Consider the following 13,786-nt stretch of genomic DNA (forward strand, 5'->3'; position numbering starts at 1 on the left):
CATACAGTTGAACGCTGGTATTACACTCACTGAGGGACACGAAGAAGTCAAGTCCGATGGGATTTGGGAATCTCAAATACAAACCTGGATTGGAATAAAAAATGCATTTATATTAAACAATACAGAATATACAGCACTTCTTGGGGTCTGTAGGGTAAGCACTTATTCCCTCCCCCCTGAACATTTATGGAGATGTATGGGCCTTTTAAGTCAGTGATAAAAGTGTCTTTCAAGGATAAGTGAGCTCCTGCACTGATTATTATAGTTCAATATTCAATATTTGATCACCAAAAACCCCCCAAACAGCATAAAAAGCCCCCCCCCCCCCCCGCGCCCGAAAAGGGCCCTTAAATATCGGGCACGCTCGCTTTGTGGTATAGTGCCCTTTTCAGCCTTTGAGCACCTGCCGTGGGGTCTTAGCCTCGGTGCCGCCACACGACAGTGTGTTGACAGACCGTCAGCCGACTGTTTATGTTGGCGTGGAGACTGTTGGAACAGGCTGCTGCAACAGACTGGGAATACATGGAATTCATTGGAATACCATGTAATCATTATACAAGAGCGACACTGAACTGTATTCACCCTAAACGGCCTCAGACTTAATAAACGAGTAACATCCAGCGTGTAAGACACACAGCTCTCAAACTCTGAGACGTGACAGGGCTGGGGTTTGGGAAAAGGGTTTTCGAGAAGCGTTTCCAATGCGGGCGGCTAGGTGGTGCAGTGGGCAAGGCACTCACCTCCAATGCTGCAGACGCTGGGTTCGAGCCCAGCGCTCCACATTGCTTTCAGTTTAGCTGGTCGTCCGCACTAATACACATTGGCAGTGTTAGGGGGTGGGAAACTGATGGGTGGGGATCGGACGTTGTGGACAGCGACTCCTACAGGTCGGTTGGTGCGCCTGCGCAGTAGAATCAGGAAGCGACGGGGGCGGCGTCCCTCCAAAGCCCAGACCCCTGATGCTGAGAGATCGCGCTGTGCAAGTGGAAAGATGCGACGGCTGCTTTGTCGAGTATCGGAGGGGACTCGTGCTATGTATGACTTACTGTAGTCCACATTGCAGCCGGCTTGTGGGAGGCAAGAAACAGCGTTCGAGACAGGGGAGGGTTGAATTGGACGATACGAAATTGGGATGGGAGAAAAATAGAAAATGGGAGAAAAAGTGGATAAAAAAAAAAAAGCATTTCTCACTAACATTAAATGTTACTTGTCCTTTCGGACAAGTAATGTTTTTGTAGGTTTTTATTGATTTTTGCGGCCGGTAGAGAGAGAGAGAGAGAGAGAGAGAGAGAGAGAGAGAGAGAGAGAGAGAGAGAGAGAGAGAGAGAGAGAGAGAGACTTTCAGAGCCCAAGCTTAATTCCTTATTAGTCCCTTGAATGCCCAGGGCCACTTCAATGTTAACGTTAATATCGCCTAATCTATGTTTTAAATTATGGCTATGTGTCTAATCTGCCCGTCGCTTATCAAAGACTAATTTTCCAGTCAACATTGTCATAGCAGATTGTTTTTTTATCGCTTCACTTCCGTTTTCTAGCATTTTGAAAAGCACTCGTTTTCATGGAGAAATGAAGGCATTCCATGATAATCGGAATATTCTAGAACGTTGTAATTTTTCGGCCATGTCATGAATCGTTTTCAAATAAACGCTAGATTATCGATAGTATATGTGTACGCATGCACGCTCTTGCGGCGAGCCGAAAATCGAGTCTCCTATTTCCTGACGGCGCGCACAGTCAAACAGTGATAACACATAATCACATAAAAGCTTATATCTCTGTGAAAACGAGTCTGATTATCCTAATACTGGTAACATCGATTCCTTACCTGAGATCAGATGGTATCCAAATGGTTTATTCCAATTCCTGATCGCCATTCGAAAAAATCGATATTTTTATTGATCCACCGAGTATAGTGTAAAAACACATAATCCCCGCTGCTCTGAAACTCCAGAGTGAAACTGGTCGATGGCGGTTGCATGAGTGAGAAATAAAACGTGGATTCCGGGTTTTTTTTTCTCATTCATTTTCATTGAGTTCAATCCAAAAGGGTGAATTACAATCTGGGAGACGATAGGGGGCGCTTTTTTCACATCTGAGCGCCTGAGGCAGCTGAATTTCCAACGGTAGACTCGGTTGATGAAATATGATTTCAGATCGCAAAAAAAAAAAATATAATAATATCAAACGAATATTCTCATGAGTGGGCATTGAACCCGCGGGGGGTAAACCCGAGAATATTCGTTGATGGCATTCAAAGTGTTAAGGTGCTGTATGAGGTGTGTGCTCCACTCAGGCGCCCCCTGCACTCACCCTTTAAGGTGCTGTATGAGGTGTGTGCTCCACTCAGGCGCCCCCCTGCACTCACCCTTTAAGGTGCTGTATGATGAGGTGTGTGCTCCACTCAGGCGCCCCCCTGCACTCACCCTTTAAGGTGCTGTATGATGAGGTGTGTGCTCCACTCAGGCGCCCCCTGCACTCACCCTTTAAGGTGCTGTATGATGAGGTGTGTGCACCACTCAGGCGCCCCCTGCACTCACCCTTTAAGGTGCTGTATGATGAGGTGTGTGCTCCACTCAGGCGCCCCCTGCACTCACCCTTTAAGGTGCTGTATGATGAGGTGTGTGCTCCACTCAGGCGCCCCCTGCACTCACCCTTTAAGGTGCTGTATGAGGAGGTGTGTGCTCCACTCAGGCGCCCCCTGCACTCACCCTTTAAGGTGCTGTATGATGAGGTGTGTGCTCCACTCAGGCGCCCCCCTGCACTCACCCTTTAAGGTGCTGTATGATGAGGTGTGTGCTGCACTCAGGCGCCCCCTGCACTCACCCTTTAAGGTGCTGTATGATGAGGTGTGTGCTCCACTCAGGCGCCCCCTGCACTCACCCTTTAAGGTGCTGTATGAGGTGTGTGCTCCACTCAGGCGCCCCCTGCACTCACCCTTTAAGGTGCTGTATGATGAGGTGTGTGCACCACTCAGGCGCCCCCTGCACTCACCCTTTAAGGTGCTGTATGAGGTGTGTGCTCCACTCAGGTGCCCCCTGCACTCACCCTTTAAGGTGCTGTATGATGAGGTGTGTGCTCCACTCAGGCGCCCCCCTGCACTCACCCTTTAAGGTGCTGTATGATGAGGTGTGTGCTCCACTCAGGCGCCCCCTGCACTCACCCTTTAAGGTGCTGTATGATGAGGTGTGTGCTCCACTCAGGCGCCCCCTGTACTCACCCTTTAAGGTGCTATATGAGGTGTGTGCTCCACTCAGGCGCCCCCTGCACTCACCCTTTAAGGTGCTGTATGATGAGGTGTGTGCTCCACTCAGGCGCCCCCTGCACTCACCCTTTAAGGTGCTGTATGATGAGGTGTGTGCTCCACTCAGGCGCCCCCTGCACTCACCCTTTAAGGTGCTGTATGATGAGGTGTGTGCTCCACTCAGGCGCCCCCTGCACTCACCCTTTAAGGTGCTGTATGATGAGGTGTGTGCTCCACTCAGGCGCCCCCTGCACTCACCCTTTAAGGTGCTGTATGATGAGGTGTGTGCTCCACTCAGGCACCCCCTGCACTCACCCTTTAAGGTGCTGTATGAGGTGTGTGCTCCACTCAGGCGCCCCCTGCACTCACCCTTTAAGGTGCTGTATGATGAGGTGTGTGCTCCACTCAGGCACCCCCTGCACTCACCCTTTAAGGTGCTGTATGAGGTGTGTGCTCCACTCAGGCGCCCCCTTCACTCACCCTTTAAGGTGCTGTATGATGAGGTGTGTGCTCCACTCAGGCGCCCCCCTGCACTCACCCTTTAAGGTGCTGTATGATGAGGTGTGTGCTCCACTCAGGCGCCCCCCTGCACTCACCCTTTAAGGTGCTGTATGATGAGGTGTGTGCTCCACTCAGGCGCCCCCTGCACTCACCCTTTAAGGTGCTGTATGAGGTGTGTGCTCCACTCAGGCGCCCCCCTGCACTCACCCTTTAAAGCCCAACCTCCAGGTTAAACCCTACTGATCAATTATGGGTAGTTTACATCATTGGTATATAATTTCATTATTTATTTTTTTCCATTTGACACCGGAAATGCCACTCTGAAAGAGTTAAAAAGGTCCACGCACGAATAACATGCACGCGCGAATCAAAAAAGCTTATCAAACGCCGACGTCACTACAGGTGCATATTAATGAGCCGAATCTAAAAGCTTATCAGACGCTAGCACGGCTGTGACGTCACTTCAGGAAACGTATGCCTTGCCCGTCCGGGTCATAGTACTAGATCAATGGTGGCCCACTCGGTGCATCACAGTTAGCCTATAGCTCCGCCGTCCCTGCTACAGTCGGGACCACTACAGCTCCGCCGTCCCTGCGGGTGGTTCTCTCCTCTTTGTGTGCCCCCGTCCCCACGGGTGTCCCGCGGAGGAGCCCGTGGACGCGACAACAGCGGCGGCCGCAGGGTGCCCGAGCCCGCAGCGCTAGTTAGCTCATAGCTATCGTGTACCACTAGCCTTTACGGGCTCGAGCACCCCACGGCCGCCGCCGCCGTCGCGTCCACGGGCCCCCCAGCAGGGCACCCGCGGGGACGGGGTGTACAGAGAGGAGAGAACCATTTTGGGTCGGCCGTTCATGCCGGCCAGCGAGCCGGATGTCGGGATATGTTGTTAGCACAATAGCTACCAAGCTAAGCTATGTTAGCTACTAACGTTATAAACACAATATGTGTACAACGACACAATGATTTACATTATTACAAATATGGTAACGTGGTTGTGGCTTTAGAGATGGGTGGCTATAATCACGGAGCAATAGTGTTAGGTGAAACAGATACATTTTCATTCGGCTAGTAGTAGCAAGCATATATCAGTGCCTGCCACTAGCTGTGTGTGACTCTCAGCGCCCCCTGGTGAGCCCCCTGGTGCCCTGCACCTGTTGTGATGACGAGATCATTTCGATTACACACGCACGTTATGAACCATTGATTAAAATATCCACGTGCGTGGTGATTGTGTTGGGCAGACAAAATGTTTGTACTTTTTTTTTCCTTCTTCATGAAAGTCACCGTTGGCCTAGTCCACATTGTTTATTGAACAAAAATACAACGTGAAGGTTGGCCTTACCCTTTAAGGTGCTTTGGATAAAAGCGTCCACCAGAATCCACCGCCGCCGGGTGAAAACATCCCCTCTCCAAATTGAGCATGTGTCAAGTTTTCACTCGAGTTGACCACGCTGTGTGTCATCTCTCCTCCTCTTCCTCTCCTCCTCTTCCTCTCCCTCCCGCTCCCTCCCACCAGCCTTCCTCCGCCTGCTCCAGCCGGGTGCAGGTGTCGCCCGGGGGCGTCACGCAGGTCCTGACCCTCCGATGTGCCGCGGACAGCGACTCCTCCTCCTCCAGCTCAGAGTCCAGCGAGGAGGTGAGGAACAGCCGGGGCGTGTGTCTAGATCCCATGGTCTGGAGAGACGTTTGGCCGTGTGACCCAGTTAGGACGCGTGTATGCTTTCCGCAACGCAGTTGTGTTTCCGCGTTCCCGTTTTGCGCCGCTCTGATTGGCCGAGCGCGCGCATGCGCATGAGCCGCGGTAAGCCTCTCAGCCAGGCAGGAATACTAAACTCCAGTTAACCCTTTCTCTGCCACGCTTATGTACATCCTTATACCATCCTCTGCCAGGTCTATTTGTCTATGGAGAAGTTCCCCTTCTTTGCAGGGCTATAACTTTTTAAATTGTATTGCTAAATTGACATTACTATGGCCCATTCAACGTCAATTATCTATCGTTTAGGATGTAGCAACGTTCTACTTTTTCATTCACATATTCATACTAAAATACGGTCTAAAGTATAAATATGTTTTTATCGTTTTCTGCAGCATTCTGCAGAACGTGATTTATAGCCCTAAATGCATTATATTGATGATCAAATACAGTTTGATAGCGATCGGCGCCAGATAAAGAATTTCAAATGTACGTGCTTCTAGAAGTTACTACTTATCATCTGATGTTGACCGGATGGGGGGGGGGTCGTTTATAATTCCGTGGCCAACGTTAGATGATTCATGTAGTGTGGGTGATATGATCATCAGAGCAGTTTGTATTGAACACGGTAAAAATAAACGCTGAAACTTACCCCAGTCTCCTCGGGCCGTTCGGCGATGAGCGTGGAGCAAAAAGATTGCTATTATGGGATGTTGAAATATGCGATCCATCTCCAGGTTGTATAATAGTATATACGTCCAAATCATGTTGTTTATCGAGTTATTGGTAACGGATCGCTATCCATTGTGTCGAGCTCGAGTCCCGGGAGCTATAGCGAGTGGTCGGACCGGATTTGGATGAGCACCACTTTCTGTTTCTGGTTTGCTGTTTGGGCGATCCGCAGATCGGCCACCAGATGGCGCTCTTGAACCGTTGGAGAGTTGAGAGGGGATCAACAGTAGATCTCAAGTCTCCGCGGGAGAAATATGATTGCCATCACAGATTTTTGAAATATTGATCTCAATGACGTGTTACGGCGTCATTGGCAGATTAAGCATGGCGGGGAATGACGTGTTACGGCGTCCTTGGCGATTAAAGGGTTAACCTAATTTATACAAATGGAAGTATTGATTTCGCCGTAACGAATCATTAAAAAAAGATACCGTTAACTGGAATATGTTGTTTCTTTACACATATGTTGGATTATGTAATTGGTTTGTCATGACAAACCAATAAAAAATCACGAATTACATACATCATTGTTTACAATGAACGGTGGGGCTAATCGAAAGGACTGGACACGGACAAGTTAAACAGCAATCAATTAATTTAATATAACAGTCCGGTTCTGTGTTTGTTGGTGTCTGTAGATTGTTGGTGAACAACTAACTTTAGGTTAGTTTAACTTGTCCGTGTCCAGTCCTTTCGATTAGCCCCACCGTTCATTGTAAACAATGATGCATGTAATTCGCGATTTTTTATTGGTTTGTCATGACAAACCAATTACATAATCCAACATATGTGTAAAGAAACAACATATTCCAGTTAACGGTATCTTTTTTTAATGATTCGTTACGGCGAAATCAATACTTCCATTTGTATAAATTAGGTTAACTTCATTTCATTTCATTTCAAACCTTTATTTATACTCGTGAAAGCACTGAGGTTTCCCTCATTTACAGTGATGACGAGTTAACAAAGGACACAAATATCATAACAGTTATTAATTACAATGAATTACAATTACTACAATGATGGATTAAAAACAATTACATGATTCAGTACATAGGTCAAGTGCAATGCCTTTAAACTCCATGACTGACGGTAATGCTCCGAGCTTTACAGTCTGTTGCAGGGTATTCCATGTGTATGGAGCATCGTAGGAGAAGGCAGACTTTCTGCATCACAGAGCTTAGTATTCCTGCCTGGCTGAGAGGCTTACCGCGGCTCATGCGCATGCGCCGGCTCGGCCAATCAGAGCACAAAACGGGAACGCGGAAACACAACTGCGTTGCGGAAAGCATACACGCAGTTAGGACAGCCGAAACCCCGTCCAATCTTTCGCCGCCGACTAAAGACGCACTTCTTCAACCATTATCTGAAATGAAAAATGAATTATTTTAATAAAATAAAAAATCTAACCCTAACTAACCTTACTGTCATGCACTTGTCCTAATTTAAACTAACCTACACTGTAGCACTCAACACTTTGATGAACATTGTTACTCAGCTGATAAGAGTTGTGCCCTTCCTGATGACTTGTCGTACAGAACTTGTAAGTCGCTTTGTATAAAAGCGTTTCAGCTAAGTGACTAAATGTAATAAATGTAAATGTATGGTTAGGGTTAAGGTAAGGGGTTTGTGAGGTTTCTGTCCTTGCTCACTTACTCGCTCTGTTCCTTTAAACCACCTCGCTCTGTTTTTCATTTGTTTCTGTTAATCATTTCATTCCCCCATTCACACGCTTCTTCCCAGAGACGTCGTTGATTGGTTCTCTCCCGTCCACACGCTTTTCAATCACATTCCCCAGCTGTCACTGCTTGTCAATCAATCAATCCCGTATTATTTATACCCCGTTTCCCCACTCAGGTTTTGTTGGATCGTTTTGATTTCTTCTGTTTGCATTCGCCGTTCCTGCTGCTGCTGCTGTTGTTCTCTGTGCTTTACCTCCAGGATATTCCAAGAAGCCTTCCTCTTGGACACCTTTCCCCCGTGGCGACGCGCTCGCTCCGCTGCTGTTCCAGCGCTCTTTACGCACTACGTCTGGGTGAGTTTTTTACTGACTGTCTTGATCAAATTCCGTTTTCGTGTGTTTTTATAACACTGAAGATTACCACCTTTTTTATCAGACAGTCACTCACCCAGCGTTTGCCTTTTTGTTGTTTCACTGGGATAATATTTGGACCTTACATCTCCCACTGTGTGTTTGTTCACACCGAAGATATTATCACATTGGATTGTATTTTGGACTTCGCTCTCAGTGTCTATTTTTGCACCGAAGATATTTTCACTTGGGATTGTGTTTTGGAACATTGCTCACTGTGTGTGTTTACACGAAGATTAGTTCACTTGGATAACTTTTGTTTTTGGGTACAAGTCACCTCTCCTGTTCTCCTGCTCGTTCTACCTGCACCCTGTGTTGACTCGCTCCCTCTCTCTCTCTCTCGGTCCCGCACCACCTCGGAGATTCTGCCGAGAGAAGTCTGCAGAGCGGCTCTGACGTCAGCATCTGCTACCCCCTACTACCACCACGGGAGAAGCTGCAGAGCAGCAGAACATTTTCATCCTTGCTTGTGTTCCAGTCTTGTTTAGACTTTCCTATTCTGTGCTCATTAATTAGTCTCAATAAACAAGCCCTTGTTTTTGGCAACTCTGAATCCTACTCTCTTGTGTCGTGCGTTTGGGGTCGGTGTCAAACCATAACAGGGTTAGGTTGTATGGTTAGGGTTAAGGTAAGGGGTTAGGTTGTAAGGTTAGGGTTAACCCTTTCACTGACACACTACCAAACAGTTAACCCTTTCACTGCGACAATACACAGAAGGTTAACCCTTTCACTGCGACAATACACAGAAGGTTAACCCTTTCACTGCCACACAACAGCAGGTTAATGTATGTATGTATGTCTCTATAATGTATGTCTCTATACTGTATGTCTCTATAATGTGTGTCTCTATAATGTATGTTTCTATAATGTATGTCTCTATAATGTATGTTTCTATAATGTATGTCTCTATACTGTATGTCTCTATACTGTATGTGTGTCTCTATACTGTATGTGTGTCTCTATACTGTATGTCTCTATAATGTATGTATATGTTTCTATCAATAGATGTCTGGAAGACAGAGGCAGCTTGTCCCAACATTTGTGAACAGAAGTAAGTAAACATCAGCTCCTAAGGATGAGACGATATGCCATTTGGAAGAATCGATAAATCGGGTCGAAATGATCGATAATATATAGATATTTTTAATAGTATAAAAAAAAAATATATATATATACTTTTTTTTAATTATTATTATTTAAACAACAAATGTATGTATATTTTGCAGCAATTCTTTGTCGTTGCCGCCATCTTTAGTGTTACAGATTTCCCCGTTCAAAACGACCACAGTGATCCTTCTCATTGTACAGTCGCTGGTCTCTGGATGTGATGGAGGAGTGCACTGCATATTGTCAAGTCAAGTCAAGTCAAGAGTTTTAATTGTCACGGCATACAAGTATACAATGAAATGCGGGTGGTCTTGCCCGCAACGATGTGCAATACAGTGTTACAACATATAATAGAATCCAATAAAAAACAACATTGTGCAATAAACAGGTAACAGGTGTGAATGCACAGTGCAGAGTTGCAATTCAACTGAATTTACATGAAATGGGGATGTTTTAACTGAAACATGCCACAAGACCTAGTATTTTAGTATAGTATAAAGTATTAAAAAAAGATATAAGAATAATAATAATTAAAAATAATTTACACATGTGATGCTTGTGTGATGCTTATCGATTTCACGCAGTTATCTATAATTATCGATAAATCGATAAGTGGTCTCAGCCTTCATCGCTTCCCAGTTCCCACTGTAAAGTATTGTAAACTATGGATGAGTCGGTCACAGTCAACCAGCGTTCCCCGTACCTGGATAACTGAGTTAGCCGGATAATTTTCGGTCAAGCCTGACTTAAGCCGGACCTTCCCATTCCCCGGCGCTCGATTGTCTAAATCACCATGACAACAGATCAAAAAGTTTGAGCCTGGTCGGGAGCAGGGTTAAGTTCAGTTAGCTGGATGAACCATGGCCACGCCCCCGCAAAGAAGTGACAGCTCGTTTCCTGAAATGATTCTCACAGTCTAGGATCTGCATTATACCATTCTGAATTACGTTTTTGTGCTCCATTCTTCCAGAGGGGGCTTTTGAAATGTAAAATAGACCCAAAATGCTGATACTAAATTCACTTTGTCCTAAATAATGCACGTTATATATACCGTGGCGCTCGCTAGGTGCGATGTACACATTATGTGGTTATTTTAACAACGCGCAGCATTGCAAATGTGAATCCCGCGGGGATATCCTTAATGATTGAAACCTATCGCTCGTTTGGCTCTGATTCCTTTCATATTCTCCGCTGTGGATGAGGAGCGAGGAAGGAGAGGAGCGCCTGGATTTTGTTTCATTCAAGCATAAAATTGAAGCGTCTATGCGTGGATTGTGGATTTTGTGTGATATTGTAACTGGGATTAAAATGTCTGATGAGATGCGCTGTTTGACGGATTTGAGAAATTGAATGAGCCGTTGACGTCACATTAATGCATTTGAGAATAAAGAGATAAAACTTCATTCAAAAGAAAAAATATTCTAAACACGGGTCTCTCGTTCATTAATGTATAAACAATGAATCTATCCAGTCTGGCACAGTGGTGCAGCGGTAGTGCTCAATCCTGGCAACCGGGCGACCCGAGTTCGAGACCCCGTGTTTCCAATATAATTTTTTGGAATATAATATTAATGATTATACGCAAAAGTAGCCTAGTTTTAAGTTAAAATATTATAAATCTACATGCATTGAGGATGTCATTCTTTATATAGCTCTCAACGTGCACCAAATTGAATTATTCCTACATTGCAAAAAGAAGGAAAAGACTAGGATTTGAACCCCGGTCGTCTGCGTGAAAGTCAAAAGAAGAACCCGTTACACCACAGTGCAGATAAGTAAAAGATCCACCATACATCAATCAATGGGTAAGAGAGCCGTATCGTTATTCTGTATAACAGTTTAACTAATTATTTTCGCTAGCAAGATCTCATTTGATTATTCAATCCATAAACCTACTGCCAGCAGGCAAGTTTAAAGAAATATAATCTGATTGATTGAGGTAATGAGGGACTTAAAATTAGCCTATAGATAACGCATTTAACTTGTCGGCGAGGCGATTGAGCCGTACTGCAATCTGATAATAAAGTTTTAAATCAATTAATCAATCAATGCCGTTAGAAAATCAGGATCTCTGCTATCGATAAGTGCTGGCTTTTCAACTGAAGCGGCCGCGCGCACTTATCCTGGGTCTCAAGTCTGGTTCGAGTTAACGAGACTGAATCCACCTTCGAGGAACAGGAAAATCCCGGCTTCAAACATCGGGTTAACTGAATCTGGATAATGGGACTCTTGATCGACTTAGTTGAACCAGGTACGGGGAATAGGGCCCAGAATACAGAACCCTTCTGCCCCCTTAGCAACTATTTTGTGTTTTTTGCCTATATGTATTTGTGTTTCTGTGTACAACGATGGCTGTGTTGATTATTATGTCATGAAATTGGGTCAGATTGGTCATCTTTGATATATATTCAATGTATAAAAGGATCATCATTATAATACCTCTAAAAGAAGTTATCCACTTTAGCCTGGCAAAACACCTAGCGCTTTTTTTGTGTTCTCATTGACTCCCATGTTAAAACGCAGATTTTTTATCTGCACTCATTCATTCAATTGCCGCTGTAATTATCAAATACACGCTATTTTCGTAACACCGGGAGCCTGTTGCTCTCCCATGAGTCCGTTACCGTATTATGACACACGGTGGCGCAGTTGCACTATGGCTGGTGTAGGCAGTCAAATCACCGGGCCGTTGTGCTTCCATTGGTCCAGGCGGTGATGTGATCTGGAGGGGGGGGGGGGGCCGCGCACGGATAGAGAGAAGGACTTCCTTCTTCCTCACACACAGCGGCTGGAGTTTGCTCTCACAGAGAAAGGAGGAAATAGTGGAAGAGGGCTGGTCCTCAGAACACGGCGGTCTGCTCTTCAAATTTTACTGGGAGAAATGTTCACTGTACCCCCGCTGACATAATAAGCAATAATCGTAAAATAAAAAAAAAAAATTAGTTACGCTATTTCTGACCGAATTAGTCATTCATTTGTAAATATGAATACATATTTTTTTTCACACGGACTGTTTTCGATGCTGAACTCTGGCATTGAAAACGTGTAGAAATGTGAACTAAATGCAGATGACTGTGTTTTTTTTGTCATAAAAAGGGATTTAATATCAAACAAACGGGAATATAAGTAGTTAAGATTTGGAAATAGTTGTAATCGTTTACATATATATTGAGGTTAGGATGTTAGTGCACTTCCTGAAAAGATAATTTTTTTTAAATATTAAAGATTAAGAATTATATGGCCTTGAACTTGATGCAAACATTTCATGCTTACGAATACAACTCTGCTAAGTTGTTAGGGGGGCATAAGTCATTGGCTGGTCGAAAACAGGTTATCCCTCCACCTGGGTAAAACCGAAGCTATCCTTTTTGGCTCTGCCCTACGACTTGAGAGGTCTCCTGGGTTCAAAGTAGTGGTAGGAGATATCGAGGTTACAGCAAAGGAGGAAGCCACATACCTAGGATGTGTTTTGGACGCGTGAATACTTTGGGCAGCCGAAGAGTGCTTCCGCGTTCGAGTTTTGCGCTCTGATTGGCCAGGTCATATGACATGTGCGCCAATCGTGGGACAGCAAGTTCTGCGCCTATTTCCGGGTCTAACAGCCTGCAAACTACCTGCCGTTCTATCGCCATGCTCTAAGACAAACTCTAACCTTAACCAACTTCGAAAGACTGCCTAAGTTTAACCGTCGGAATCAGGGCAGGCGTTCTAACCCCATGCTCTAAGACAAACTCTAACCTTAACCGACTTCGAACGAGCGCCTAAGCCTAACCAGTGTAGAAACTTGCGGCCCCACGATTGGGCGTACATGTCACATGACCAGAAATGACCTGGCCAATCAGAGACGCGGAAACACTCTTCGGCTGCCCAAAGTATTCAGGCGTTTTGGACAACACCTTATCAGGGGTGAGCATGGCACAAAAGGTGGTCTCAAAGATCAACCAGAGAATACAATTTCTCGGTAGAGTGTCCACCTATATTACATAATATTACTCCACATTATTCCACAGATCCCGCTCCTCCTCCAGCCGTCTTCAACCCCCCGGCGGCAGTGCTGCCCGCCCCCCTCGCCCCCGTCCCGGTGCAGGTGGCCCCCATGGAGGTGCTGCCCGCCCCCCTTGCCCCCCTCGGCCCTGGACGCCTCGCCACGCGAGCAGAGCTGCTGCCCAGGGGAGACAACTTTGGCAACTGGTAGAAGAATGAGGGCCCTCATTTTATAAATGTGTATCGATAACACAGTGCTGTAATTACATTTTCTAATAAATATGCATGATCGAGTTCAACAACAACGTGTGCTTTTATTTTGATATTCCTTAATTCCACGTTGAAATTACGCGATACATTATTAAGTGTTGGGGTCCCCAGAATAAATCCTAAATAAAATGGGGTCGCGGTATAAAAAAGTTTGAGAACCCCTCGT

The 13,786-nt window shown here is 45.6% G+C and overlaps 1 protein-coding gene across 1 annotated transcript in view; it reads left to right on the forward strand.

Moving 5' to 3' along the window:
• spp2 (secreted phosphoprotein 2) overlaps positions 1-13,561 on the forward strand; it is a gene marked incomplete at its 3' end in the record, with an annotated part of 30,914 nt that extends 17,353 nt beyond the window's left edge. Inside the window, exons 4-6 of the mRNA XM_084328004.1 lie at positions 5,259-5,378; positions 9,265-9,310; positions 13,377-13,561. Coding sequence (XP_084184130.1) covers positions 5,259-5,378; positions 9,265-9,310; positions 13,377-13,561 — 351 coding nt within the window. The remainder of the gene's footprint in view (positions 1-5,258; positions 5,379-9,264; positions 9,311-13,376) is intronic.
• Between the last annotated feature and the right edge of the window lie 225 nt (positions 13,562-13,786).

Source organism: Notolepis coatsorum (genome assembly GCF_963971535.1).
Source record: "Notolepis coatsorum genome assembly, chromosome: 1".
Lineage (NCBI taxonomy): Eukaryota > Metazoa > Chordata > Actinopteri > Aulopiformes > Paralepididae > Notolepis > Notolepis coatsorum.